Source organism: Accipiter gentilis, chromosome 3, assembly GCF_929443795.1.
Source record: "Accipiter gentilis chromosome 3, bAccGen1.1, whole genome shotgun sequence".
Lineage (NCBI taxonomy): Eukaryota > Metazoa > Chordata > Aves > Accipitriformes > Accipitridae > Astur > Astur gentilis.
The window spans coordinates 38096273-38110386 of NC_064882.1; the positions used below are offsets into that span (position 1 = coordinate 38096273).

The following is a 14114-nucleotide window of genomic DNA, read 5'->3' on the forward strand; positions in this document are numbered from 1 at the left end:
TCATCTTCCTGTCCTGTATGGCCACTCCAGCCCAGCCTCCCATCCTTAAAAACACAGAAGTGTTAAGCTAGAATCATTACCATTTTCCTGTACCAGGAAACCCAGTGTCTATTTTTTGATGCTTTACATATATTTACTCCAAAAAATCTTGATGAATCTGAAGTTCAGGATCTATATTGGTCAAGAATGAAGGTCACATAATGTGTTTCCTTAATAGAAAAATTTTAAAAACCTGAAATAATCACTATGTTTGCAAATAAGATTCCTCACCTTTGTGTTCTAGAAGGCTGGAATATGTCATTTCCCCAGATTTCAGCATTAGAGAAGGCATGGGGAAGCAAATCAGGAATACAGAAAAGGCAGGACTAGAGGGTCACTGCAGCATGGTCTTACCACCTTCTGTCATCCCCAAAACAGGGAATAGGAACCTGCTGGATCTACTTAGCCCACAGGATGAAGCAGCAGCATTTGGATCATTCACTAGCATATGGTTTCACCACAGTGACTTTGGGGTTTTTTCACCTCCTGTCAGGCCTCTAGTAGTTCAGATAGTTGCTAAGGCCAAGGTTTAGCCTGTAAATGTAATATGTATTTCAATCAGCTTACTTTTTCTTAGCTCCTATTTTTCTTCCCCTACAGAATTATTTTGAGTGCCCTTATAAAATAAAGCACAATCAAGAAAGAGCATGCCATATTATGGCAGGGGTTTATTAATCAATTTCCCATTATAATAATGCTCTTCTATTACAGTGTTTAGCCCTATGAGTTATGACATATTTATGGTGGACACTGTTCAGCACACAGTCCTTTACCGGCTCAACAAAAGCATCATAGCGTACTTTGTCTTCCTACATCTGAAGAGCTGACAGCATATTTCTTGAAAAAAAATTTGTGAATTATAAATTATTTTCAACCTAAGCAACAACAACCAACACAGTATGGCCCAGATTCTTCTTTCTCACTACTCTCAATTAATTCCTTGAAAGCTTACTCCTAAGCTTGGAATAGAAGTATCAGGTTGCATAGGTTCGCAATAAAAATTTTAAAAATGTATGAAAGAAAGCCTATTATTCCATCATAAAAGCTAAGCTGTCAGACAGCTGAGTTCATTTTCAGCACCCATCACCTGTTATATACTTAATTTTATTTTTTCTTTTTATCTCCCTACCTTGACTCCCTATCTACCTAAGAACAATTTAATAAATATACAATGTCCATAATCAGCATTCAGCTGACATTTCAGCTGAATTCCAATCCACAGCACTGTTTTATATTTATTCCTTAATTCATCATCTCAGAACATTTCCCACCAAGCATTGTATAGATTTGGTATTACAAGCAAAGAGGCTGTCAGATAGCAAGAGTGTCTGTTGCAATGCTGATGAATTTGCCTCTGTGGAATATGGGAAATATGGAACTGTACAGACAAGAAAAATAACAGAGAATTTAAGAGTCACAAAACTTAATGATATTAAAGTACACTGCTTCCATGGGAGGATATTTGTTAACTTATTTTCCCATTCAGCTATTGATTTTTGTAATGCCAGAGCCTGCGGCACAGAAGTACAGGGAGATCAGACCTCCCACTATAGAAGTTTAATGTGAGTGTTGAAATGCCCAAGGCTTGGTCTGGCTGCTGGGAATGTCTATGCAATCAGTTTCCCTGCACCTAATGAAAAGGGACGAAAGTTTCTGAAATAAGGTGTATAGACCCTGCATGAAAAGCCTTCTCCAGGGGTTGCAGAGGGTCCCTAAGCAATTCTGCAAACCCATTCCAGCTCTCAACTTAGCTTCTCTAAATAGGAGTCTTGGGATTCAGACTGCTCCGTTCACTTGGAAGGGTTGGCAACTAAGGACAGAAATAGTGGCACTTTTTTCCCCCCACAAAACAACCTCATGGTTTAAAACAGGAGAACTGTGACAGTTCTACTCAACCGAGAAAATCCAAAGATTTTGAAGGAGAGCATTACAAGTAAGAGCTGGAGGTTCCTATCTAAGCTGCTGCAATGAACTAGAAAGAAGCACAAGGTTTAAATAACAGGCATAAATATCAGCAAGTTAGAATAGCAAAGGACTTCAGATGATTTAAGGTGGATTAAGGATTCTCATTGCAGAACACGCTAAACAAACACTTGTCAGACATACACAGAGAAGTACATCCTAACCTCAGGGCAGAGGCTTGAGCCAGACAACCCCTTCAGCCCTGTTTTTCCTACAGTACTTTGATTTATAGTACCAGAAGGATAATCAAGATAATGACAAGCTCTTCAGCTCACCATTCTGTGAAGGAAAGTGCTGTCTTTTGGTTCCACCTCTCAACACTAAATGTGCATCTCATTCATGACCCCTTAATTCAAAACACATAAGCAGCTCCTGAAAAAAAGACCTACATACATATCTCTTAAACTGCATCCACTAGATCATGCTACAGAATTTCATAAGCATTGATGAGAAACTCTGTATAGGTCCCATGAGAACTTCTTAGACCAAACGTACTAAAGCCAGGTGCCTCCAGAATCCAGCAGTCTCAGAAATCAGGAAATCTGAATCACATTTTTGAACCTCTATCCTGTCCTGGTATTTTAAGGTCCATAATAACCAGAAATGCAGTCTATTATACTTAAGAGCAGGCATTCCCACATCATAGAACTCCAGAGAATCCCTTACCTTGATCTCTAGTACAAAGCTATGATAACAATGGGAACACTTTCCTCCTACAAATGCAAGCAATCTAATTCAGTCTCTTTCTAATCAATCTTTACAAAGTTATTTATAACAAAGACAACCAAATCATTTAAACCAGAATTAAATGATTCACCCCAATACAATTCAGAATTGTTGCCACATTTATGACCTTGCCATTAGAATTAGACACATTTCTCTGAAGTTGCTGAGTCTGTTGCTCAGCATATGTAACTAACAGTAGAAAAAGAATATCTTCACCCACATTCACTACCAATAAACTGAAAAATATTTAAACAATTGATCCTGACTCTAACTCCATTTCTTGCTATAGAACTGAGACATTCAAGAGCAAAAATATTGTACAGAACATGTGGGAACCTGTAGCGCTGGAAGAAGTGGGTTTGCATTTATACAGTGTATTTGAATGAAAATACAATACAGTCCTTTCTGTGATAAAAAAGAAATGTGTTTATGACTAGGTAGACAGCTACACTAGCAAACATTGTAACTGTGTATTGGCTCATTGTACATTCATTCATGCTAGTAGAGGTATCTTGCCATGTACATGCGCAAGATACGTTTTGAAAGTAGTTACCTCAAATTAGTGTGCCCTTATGTTATCCTCAACAATGGATTAAAAGATCATAATAGAGAACACAGAAAAGTTCTAATGGTGTTCCTTTAGTTCAACAGAACTGTTTGAATGACTGGTCAGCACCCAGGGACCTTCAGTTAATGGCTTGGATTAAAGATGGTGGAAACAAAACATTCAAAGGCTACAATGTTATTTTGAAAGCTTTGAAATGCCAAGTTCAATTATACTTGAAATGTTCACATATATAAAAACAATATTTTAAAATGAAATATCTGAGGACAATAAAAATGTGACGAGACAGAGACAACATGGGTTTCTTTTGTATTCTGAAAAGTATTGAAGAATAAAGTTCTATATGTATATAATGAGATCATTTGAGAGACAAAACCCCACAAAGATAGCTAAAAACTTCAGTCATTGGCTTTAGATGCTGCATTTGCCTAAAGCATTTATACTTATTCCAGGAAGTATTCGGTTCTTTTGTTAAACAATATTTTCCCAGTGTACCAGACATGAAAACCCACCCACCCAAATTTCTTCAGTCTTGTATCTTCCCTTCCTGTTGATCTAAAAATCTGTCCTGTGTTTCTACATTTCCAATTTGCTTAATGATAGGCATTATCAAAACAGCTGACTCCTTCATCTGCATCAATAGTCTGAGATTAAGTTTTTGTCAGATATTGTTTGCATCCACAATGATTTTGCCACTGAAATTAATGCAGAAATAATATTGTGCCCACCACATGCAGCTGTAGTCCCAAGTTCCCCTGTATTTACACACTCTTTAATCATAAGCACTCTGGTTTCCTTGGGTTGATTAGAGGATTAGAAACCTGAGTACCAGAAGGAAAGATAAAATTAATGATCCAATTTGTGTTTCTACTTACACCTCTATAAATCAAGAGTAATTCCACTGACTCGAGTGGAACAACTAGGAACAAGATCTGCTAAATGCTTCTGGATTGTCTCCTGCTAAGACAGACAAAAGAATACAGTTACTTATAACCTTCTCCAGAGACACATCCTGATCCTAGGTATCTTACTGGATTTGTTCACACAAGTATCAATCAGCTATACTTCTTTATGTATTTGCCAAGGTTTTTAAAAGTAATAAAGAAAACCAAGCACAAAGAGCTGTTCTATGTCTATTGGAAGCGGGCAACCTGAGAAATTTAATGGATCTACTGAGTTATCAGGTAAAGAATTTAAGGAATATGAAGATGTTTAAGATACTAAACAACTTCTTTGCACAGATCTTTCCAAGATGGAAAGATGGAAACAGTACACAAAACCAAGTGCTTATGAAATGTTACCTTTGAAATAAAATGATGGTAGAAAAGGTGCCAGATCAGTCTGGCTACGCTACAGAACTCCAGATAACTAACACATTCTGCTGATAGGTAGATTTACAATGAAAAGTTGGTCAGTGTGTTACCTTTGCCTAAATAATCTTTCCAGGCCAGATACTCAGCTTCCTCCCTTTACTCATTTTGTTGGTCGATCAGTAGTTCCACTGACATGACAGAAGCATCTCCAGGTGGTCTCTGATAAGGACCCATTCCTGTGGTTTTGTGTTCTTTAGAAAACTGGGTATACACACTGAACATATACATTAAGTTTCCCCTTGGTGTTAATATATCCTAAAAAGAACGCTTTCTTGTCATTCTTCGACTACCTAAGTGGAAAAAGCACTAAACAACTTCATATGGAAACTGACTTTAAACCTCTTTAGATTACAAAAGGAAGGGAAAACCAAATATATTAATCTTTGCAAACAAAGATACTACAGATTACAAGGTATTTCATAACTGTCAGTCATGAATTGCAGCAGCAAAACCAACCACGAACAGGATACCTCTTAATATAGTTTTTAGTTCTGCTTCCATAAATCACAATTTGAGACTTAAACATTGTTCTTTAACAAAAGAAATAACTAAATGGCTCCTACCTGGTATAGCTGGTAAGACTCCAGACTGTAATATTGCTGTTCCCTAAAGAAAACAGAAAATTTTAGAATAAAAAAATCTTTACAAGAAATAGAAACTTCACAAAATATAGGAAGACTTCACCATCACAAAAGTTTAACAAGTGGTTTTAAAATCCAGAACAGACACAAAGGTGCCCAGACCTGAAGGTGTTCAAAACATGTAAGTTGCAAAACCTTCGTGTACCTTAGTGAAGGCTAACTAACTAACTTGGCTTTGGATGCTTTGCAACAACTGTAGCAGGCACAGTGAAACCTAGCACTCTTGAATCAGTCCTGATTTAAACAGCAAAAAGCAAGAAAATTTTCTAGTCAGAGGAAGATGATATCAAGTTGGAGTAACAGGCTTAACAGACGTAAATTAAGGCCATGCCTATATTCACTTAAAATGGTAGGTGCTGCAAGCAGACTGAAGCCTGGTGTGCTTCTGACTCAGCTCCATAAAACCAACCCAGAGCTTAAACTGACTTCAGACTGCCTACAAATCCCACCTGTGACATCAGGATCTTTCTAGAAAAGCTTTTGGCCATCTCAGATGTTTCACATTGTTTGTACCGTGGTGGTACAATGGCAGCTGGGGCACATCAAAGCAGTCAGGCGAAGAGTACCAGTGCCCATTCACACTTAAGAGTAAGCATGTTCCAAAACACGCTTGCAGGCCAGGCTTCTCTCCAGCTATACTATCTCTGTCATTTAAAGCTGATCCGGAGGATGCTCTGGCACTTCCATCTCTAGGTGGTACCAAGGCTGCTCCTGCACAACATCATCAAGGTAGGCTGTGAAGTCAGTCCAGCCTGTGCTACTGACCACCACTCTGTCAAAGAGATCTTTTATTTCTGTCACCTTGATAAGAAGAAGAATTCATCATCATGATCCATTCTTTTTGATAAATGAACGTGTCTTCTGGACTTTGAAGTGGAAAAAGATTATATACCTATTGGAGCTGGGCAATAACACTGCTCAATTTCAAAGCAGTAAAATTCCATTTTATATTGACACCTGACAGTAATTTCCTTCACCTAAATACACAGACTTGTGACCTGTAATAACGGTCCATTTCCTATACTTTCTTACAAAGTGGTGGCTTTTTAGACGCACTTAGGACTTTACATATACTTTACATATATCTTCCCCGCATACAGGCACTGTGTTGACTTCCCAAAATTCCTCAACAGAAACCAAAATAGATTATTTACTTATTATCCATGTAGAAGTTCAAGTCATACTAATTCCTGCACAATATTTTCTTAAGGTAAACATAATAAGATATAAAGCTCATTACCTATGCCCATCACAAAAAACTGCCAGAGCTAGCAACTAGATCCAAACTCACTTAAAGTTAAGTGGGAAGGGTTTCCTTGGGTTTGATGCACCTTTCAATGAACCAGAAAAAGATTAGAAAATATTACATTGATTCTGTTTCTGCCAATATCATATACATTAAAAGAGCTTACTTGGATCAACTGGGGATGGGTAAGGTTTTTAAAAAAAATTTTAAATACAGTTTTGAAATCTGCAACACAGAACAACTTTCAACACACAACATGTAAGATGTTTCTGCCTGATCCTATTGCAAACATGGAATGTACAGCTTCAGTATATACTTGAGCTTTTGTGCTAGCTGTATATTTTAATATATGAAACACTGAATTTGAGCAACTCTTTAGAGTAGACAGGGAGGAAATCAGAAGCATGGCCAAGATTTCACTTCTGACAGAGAAAAACCATCCCACAGCATTTCAGAAAAAATAGCATTTTATTAATTCAACCACAGTGGATGTTATTTGTTTCTATAGTTACTGCATGCCACCACAGAAGTTGCTGCTTTCAGTCGGGGAATATGCAGAAGTCTGTATGCACAGATAAAGGGCAGAGGACTTTGGAGTCCATTACAAGCAGAATTCTGTATATTTAGGTAACATTTTTTTCCATTACAGTAGAATTTCTATGATTTTTTTTGTCACTACTATTTATAGCAGACTTGAAAAATGCTGGTTTTCCTGTTCCCCGTAACTTATTAAGGGTTTACTAATACAGAATACCAAAAAATAATTTCCCTGACTTTGGTTACATCTATGGATGTAAAGCAGATTATGCTGCCTCTGAAGGTAGCAACTGCTAGCTTACTTAATGAAATAAAAAGTGGCAGACTACAGTGTTGAGATGCATGAAAAGCAAATCTTGCTAATAAGAAAGGATCTCTCAACTTTCTGGCAACTTTCATGCTTTTAAAAACAAAGCTTTTTTTTCTGGTAACTTGTCGGGGGGAACTGGATGTTACTTAGTTCACAAAGTCAATCAAAAATTGTTTTGGGAGGGGGAAAAAAATTTTCTTTACCTTCCTCACCTTTGCCTCTAAATTCATTAATCTGCACAGCCTTGCTGTCATTCAGGTCATGGGCTTGATGCATGAAACTAGATAGCAAGTTGGAAAAATATTTTTAACTCTCTTTCCATAAATGCATTACACATCAGAATATCCTAAATTATGGCAAAAACATGGTTAGAAATAAAGTATAGAAAGCAGAAAACCTGAAATGAGATTGAAAGCTCATTGAAGAAAGAACGGCATTTTGGTTCTTTGTTTATACATAATCTCCCTGAGAGGAGTCCTCTTTCATCATTGCAAATGTTACAAGCAACAGTAATGTAAGGAAACAAAGAATAAACTGAATATTTTTATAATGATTGGTTTTCTTCTCACCTTATAGCAAAGTTGTTATTTGCAAAATAGCATACAGTCCTACTTGCTAAACAGCTCTGCTCCCCCTGTAAATTCAAGTTATAACTTGATTTACTTGCAAATGAAGTTTTACCATTTTTCCCTCCTCTCAGTGTTGCACAAGTATAGCACTTCTGCAAGAATGAGGATTAAAAAGTTGGCAATGCCAAACTGTTAAAAACCTTTCAGTTACAGAAACTTTTTTGTTTTGGTGATGTGCTGCTTAATGCAAGTTAAAATGAATCATTGGGGCTTTCTGACCTCTGAATGTGAGTGAGAATTCAAACCATCATTTGCCTTTTATTGTGCATATCATATATGACATGGAAATAACTGAAAATTAAAGAGAGACCATTTGTTAACATAGGTACAGTTTGTTCAACAATGGAGTCTTATTTCATGCCTGGAACTCCTAGTCACTCTTATAAAATAAATTCTAAAAAGTTTTTCATATAAATGTACAAATTAGATAAGAAAATTGATAAAGGCTAGACAGATAACATCAAATAAATATACTTTTAAAGTCATTATTAGAAGATTAGATTATACTTGACAAAGAAAGATGCAAAAAGGCACACAGAAGTTAGATGTGTGAAATTACATCAGATGTGGAACACTGATAAAATATCATTGAAATTTTAGGGAGCAGATGAAAGGCACCAAGTAACTAAAAGAATTATATGTGATTAGATAAAAAAGTGAGTCTGAGATAATAAAAATAAAACCAGTCTTTTGTTATCAAGTGATTTTTCCAGCCTGTAAGATTGTTGTCTTCATTTCCATTTCAATACATCATATTCTATTATTTCTGCAACTCTGAGGCCTCCTGCTGCAATGCTCTGTAAGGCAGAGACTTCACTAACTTACAATGGCTACCGCTAAGGCAACTCAGTACAAAGAACAGCATCAGAGACTTAAAAGCTATCTTTTTTTAATTCTACAAAACTCAGACAAAACATGCTTTTGTCTGTAGAAGAAACTTTTTAAATTATTATGGCATAACGTACAAATGTAAATGCATGGTTTTCAAATACAAAGTATAACACTTGTCTCAACCTACCATATGATTGCACTAAAGAAAAAAAGTGGTAAGTGACCTCACTCAAATAATATGCTTTTGTTATGCCTGCTACGATATTCAGACAATAACCAACAAAGCAAGTATCTAAATCCTGCATATCTCATAATATTACTCATAAATATAAGTTAAATATCTTTCTAATGTAGATTCTTTTATCTGTGACCCAAGAGCTGAATGCTGAAGTATGTGATGCATGGTTGTTAGTTCAAACAACCTCATCACTACAACACCCACAGTAAACGGATATGTACCACTTATATGTCACACATCATGGACTACATGTCCAGGGCTATTTTAACTCTGGTAGTGATCTGGCTGCTGTCAGATGACATTCATTTTTTATGTTCTGCTTCCAAATATCTTGGGTAGAGTTCAATGATAGATGTTAGGAGAACCCACTAGTTTGATATGCTGGATCATTATTGAAAGATTAGCTCTGTTGCCCTAAACAGCTAAACAGAACCTAAGCCTTGGCATTTATTTCTGTGTGTGCAAATAACCATCGTAGTACATAATCCTTTTTACAATCAAAATGAGATTACTTTTTTCCCCTAGCTGTATATTTGGTATATCTTTGTCTTTCTCTCCCTCTTTTTTCTTTTAGTTTCATTTTATTTCATTCAAAGTTTCATTCACTTTAAATTTCATGAAATATATGATTTACCAGATCAGCTCTCATTTTAAAAAATTATCAGACACAAATACTGTCTATAAAGAGCAGTATGCCTATCCTTCTCTTTATACTCAAACCACTTTCCATGGACTACATACCCAATCCTGCTCCGCTTCTGCTAATGGGATTTTTAGTCTTTGGACACAAGATAAGTCCCAAAGTCCAGATCTTCCAGTATAAGCTCCACAGCAAGGAGCAAAGATACTGTACTGCACAATTTCCTCTTTCTGGAAGAAGTTTTGCCAGATTCATAGTGACAAAAGGCTTTGTAAGCTCATCTCTGTGGTGTAAAAGGCAGCCAGGAGAATGAGAGTCAGATGGGCAGAAAAGAAAGAAGGAAAATATTGCCTTAAGGCTAATGCTTCCCATTACTGGCTCTAAGAGTAGGAACTGATAGATAGCTGTTGCATATAAAGCATGTATTTTCAAAGAATCAAAACAATTTTGTTTCATTTTTTTTCCTCCTAAAAAGGAGGAAACCACACTTCCAAGAAAAAGTAGATCAGCTTCGGTAGATTGTAATGCTGAGCTGGGCTCCATCATCACTGGCAAGAGGAATGAAATGCCATTTGCCTGATAACTGTCAACATTTCAGACACACCTCATCAGTCACAGCTTATGTAATTCCCTTTGTGTATCTTTAGAAATAAAGCTTTTCTTTCAGCTCATCTAAGTTTGGCAGCTTATTATAGCTCCATTATTCTGAACCTAGTAAGGGAGTTCTCAGCACAGGAAAGACATGAGTGTGTTGGAGCAGGTCCAGAGAAAGGCCATGAAGACGATCAGAGAGCTGGAGTACCTCTCCTATGAGGGCAGGCTGAGAGATGGGGTCATTCAGCCTGGAGAAGAGAAGACTCCAGGAAGACCTTATTTTAATACCTAAAGGGGGCTTATAAGAAAGATGGGGACAAACATTTTAGCAGGCCCTGTTGCGATAGGACAAGAGGTAATGGCTTTAAACTAAAAGAAGGTAGATTCAGACTAGATATAAGAAATAAATTTTTTACAATGGGGGTGGCGAAACACTGGAACAGGTTGCCCAGAGAGGTGGTAGGTGCCCCATCCCTGGCAACACTCAAGGTCAGGTTGGACGGGGCTCTGAGCAACCTGATTTAGTGGAAGATGTCCCTGCTCATTGCAGGGGGGTTGGACTAGATGACCTTCAAAGGTCCCTTCCAACCCAAACTATTCTATGATTCTATGATTTTTAGGTGTCATTTGCTTTAGTCTAAGCACATGTATGAACTTTTGCCCCAGTCTGGGTCCTCAGACTAGAAGAAGAAAGGCTCAACATAATTGAGAGGCTCCCAGATGCTTCTTGTTAGGAAAGAGGAATTCATACTCAACAGAAACAGAAGCAACTATTTGCACTGTGAGATTTTTATTCAGCACATACCAAAAATGCACTCAAACAGAGAGAATGCAACATTGGTCAGCTGCTTCATTTTCATGGAAAATATGATCTAGGTTTTTTTCTCCTCTCTCTCCCTTTATTTTAAAGCTATTGTGCAGTATCAAGGCCATGCCAAACATCCAGTTTTTCAAGAGAAAACCATCAAAGTCATGACTCAAAATCCAGAGGATGGTCCCTGAAAAGCAGAAACTGTAAAGCAGACTTCTCTAACAATGAACACTCTTGTGCCTGCTGTATATAGCTGGTGGCCCTTCATCACAATCCCTCTCACTGCTTCATGTAGTTTGCACGTAGAGGGAGACAGCAGATTACAGTTACATTATATAGTTTATTACAACAGTATCTTGAACTGTCAGCAACTTCACAAAGGAGCAAAGGACTCAATGAGAAATCCTGACTGAAGATTTTGAAATCAGAATCACAAAAATGGAAACGTGTCAATTGCTTTCAGAAAATGGAAAAGAAAAACTCTTGAACATGTCTGAAGTTCTGCAAAGCTCAGGTATTTCAGCAAAAAGAAACCAGTACCTAATGAAACTGAGAGTTAAGGTACTTTCCTCATGAGGATTAAAGACTATGACTTACTCTTGGAGTAAATCACCAGAAAAGTTTAAAGCTGGAATGCTTAGACTGCGACAGGAGAAAAAAAGTTTGCAGGAAAGGTCAATAAATAGACACATGGAGCAACCTTTAAAGGTCATCTGCTTTGATGGGCTGTTTCACAGTGCCCAGCAGTCGATGAGGTTCTGAACAAAAGATACAAAATTACTAAACTCTACCATCCTTTGTAGCAACTACTAATTAAACAGAAACTCCTGCCCATGGCATGCTTCAGGTGCAGGGCTCCAATTTCAGCCACAAACTTTGATTACTCAGCTTCATCTGTCGCAAGCCAACTGTCGGCTTACAGAAAGATTGCTGAAGTCAGTTCAGAAACATCTCAGTTTGCTCAGCCAAGCCCAAACATCAGCTATTTTCTGAAGCATGAAGCTGGCGATTTCAGTGGCACTGGCAAGCCATGCTGTGTCACATTAAAATATGCCTCCTAAAGCCTGTGGGATAATCACAGCTCAACTCATCTACAAGTTACAGGTGTTGTTTAAACAACAAGACATGAGAAAGAATGAAAAGTATTGTTTAGTTCTGGTCCAGATTTGTGTACCCATCTTCTCTCTCTCTCTCTCTCGTGTTTTTACAGAGGAACTCTTCAGTTGTGATTTTAATATGCTTCTGCTGAGAGGGGCATTCTGCTTCTTGCTGTGGGCTTCCCAGCCACCTGCAGCCATGAGCCATTTGCCACCCAATCCAGAATACGACCATCAGCATCAGAATATGACCATTAGCTCCAAAAATGACACACCTTGCCTTAAGCATGCTCTGAAACTGTCCACTCAAGGGAGAGAAAGAAAAGCTGGGCTGAGTCCTCTGCCACAGCTACCACAAAAGCCAGTATCCAGATCGAGCTGCCAAGCCTCTATCCTGAGACAAAAGCCAACTCCAGCTGCCAGCTAGCAGCAACAGCCCTGAAATTCGGATGGTTGGAGTCTTGGTCGCAATGCTGAAGGGTCAAATTTCAAGCTCTGCTACTGATAATATATGGGCATGGGGAAGGTGACACAGCAAAGCACTTGATTTGCTCTTGTCTTTTACTTTTCAAAAACAGACCGAAAAAAACCTACATACCGAAAAGTCACACTAGGAGTGTGCTGAACAACTGAACTGTAATGCAATTATGTGGTCACATACCATTTTTTCCAGGGGACATCTGCCTCATTCACTGCACAAGAGGGACACGTGTGGGTGAAACCAAGATGGCATGAGCAACTGTAAATCTGTCAATTCCTTAACAGTAAGGGGCTTAACTTTTCAACCTAAATAACATCCTTTTAACATCACATACATATCTCATTATGTGCAAAAGTATTTAGACAGAATTCTAGAGAAAACAGCTGTGCAATACCACCCAATGCATATAAAAATACCTGGTGTAAACACATCAGTGAAGTTTGTGTGTGTTTCCAGGCACTACTACAAGTCAAGCTTGCATACTTGCTAGACAGAAAACAAAGCCAAGAGCATGTACAACTGACCCAAAGCAATAACACTCACTCCAAGTAGATAGCAAAGTCTGAAGGCACACAACACCAAACCATCATAAACTGCCCTAACACCAATATCAGCTAGACAGTCTGTGGTTAGAGAAATGCCCAAAACCACAACAACTTAAGAAACATAAATAAAATAAAGACACTCTGCCACCTCCCTCAAACACAGATTTTGGGTTTGCCTTACAATTTTTTAAACTAATTTCATAAGGTTTGAGTTTCTCATGGTCCTTCAAAAAAATTGGTATGATGGTTCCAGATCAAACAAGATTACTAAATACTTCTGTGAATTTGAGAGTCTGTCCTACTTAACCACAGGCAAAAATCAGAAGCACTGGTTTCTATACAGGTAGAAGCACTGCATTATTTCATGGAAGTTTTGTAAGGACAGATACAGTGACAAGCTGCAGAGAGAGATTCTGTAGATCTGTATAAGCAACTCAAATGAAAAGGTGGACACTAATGATTATGAATGCTGCTGAACAGATGATCTCATCTAAACTTCCTGACAGACCTCACAGCACAAAGACACAGGAGCATGATCAGAACACATTTCATTCCCAGTTCATGATACAGGAGGACTTTCATAGCAGGAGCCAGGACTAGGCTGAGGAATTCAGCCAGCCAGAAGAAATGGCTAGACCAGACATAGCAAGTTGCCTCTGAGACCAATTTTAATTCAATGTATTTGATAAACATGGACAGACATGGTTTGGTGCAGGAGTTAGAAGGCAGGAACAAAAAACAATTCTTCACAAAAAATAAAAACACCATATGCAAATATCATAGAGTATATTCATCAAATTTGACTACTGGGGCACAGCATCTCCTGATTTCAGAGCACAGAAGCCTGAA

The 14114-nt window shown here is 37.8% G+C and overlaps 1 protein-coding gene across 4 annotated transcripts in view; it reads right to left on the reverse strand.

Moving 5' to 3' along the window:
• Positions 1-14114, reverse strand: part of DOK7 (docking protein 7) — a 68443-nt gene that overhangs the window by 10899 nt on the left and 43430 nt on the right. For all 4 annotated transcript variants that reach the window (XM_049797912.1, XM_049797914.1, XM_049797915.1 and 1 more), the window contains one exon: positions 5229-5271. In XM_049797912.1, the coding sequence (XP_049653869.1) occupies positions 5229-5271 (43 nt within the window). The remainder of the gene's footprint in view (positions 1-5228; positions 5272-14114) is intronic.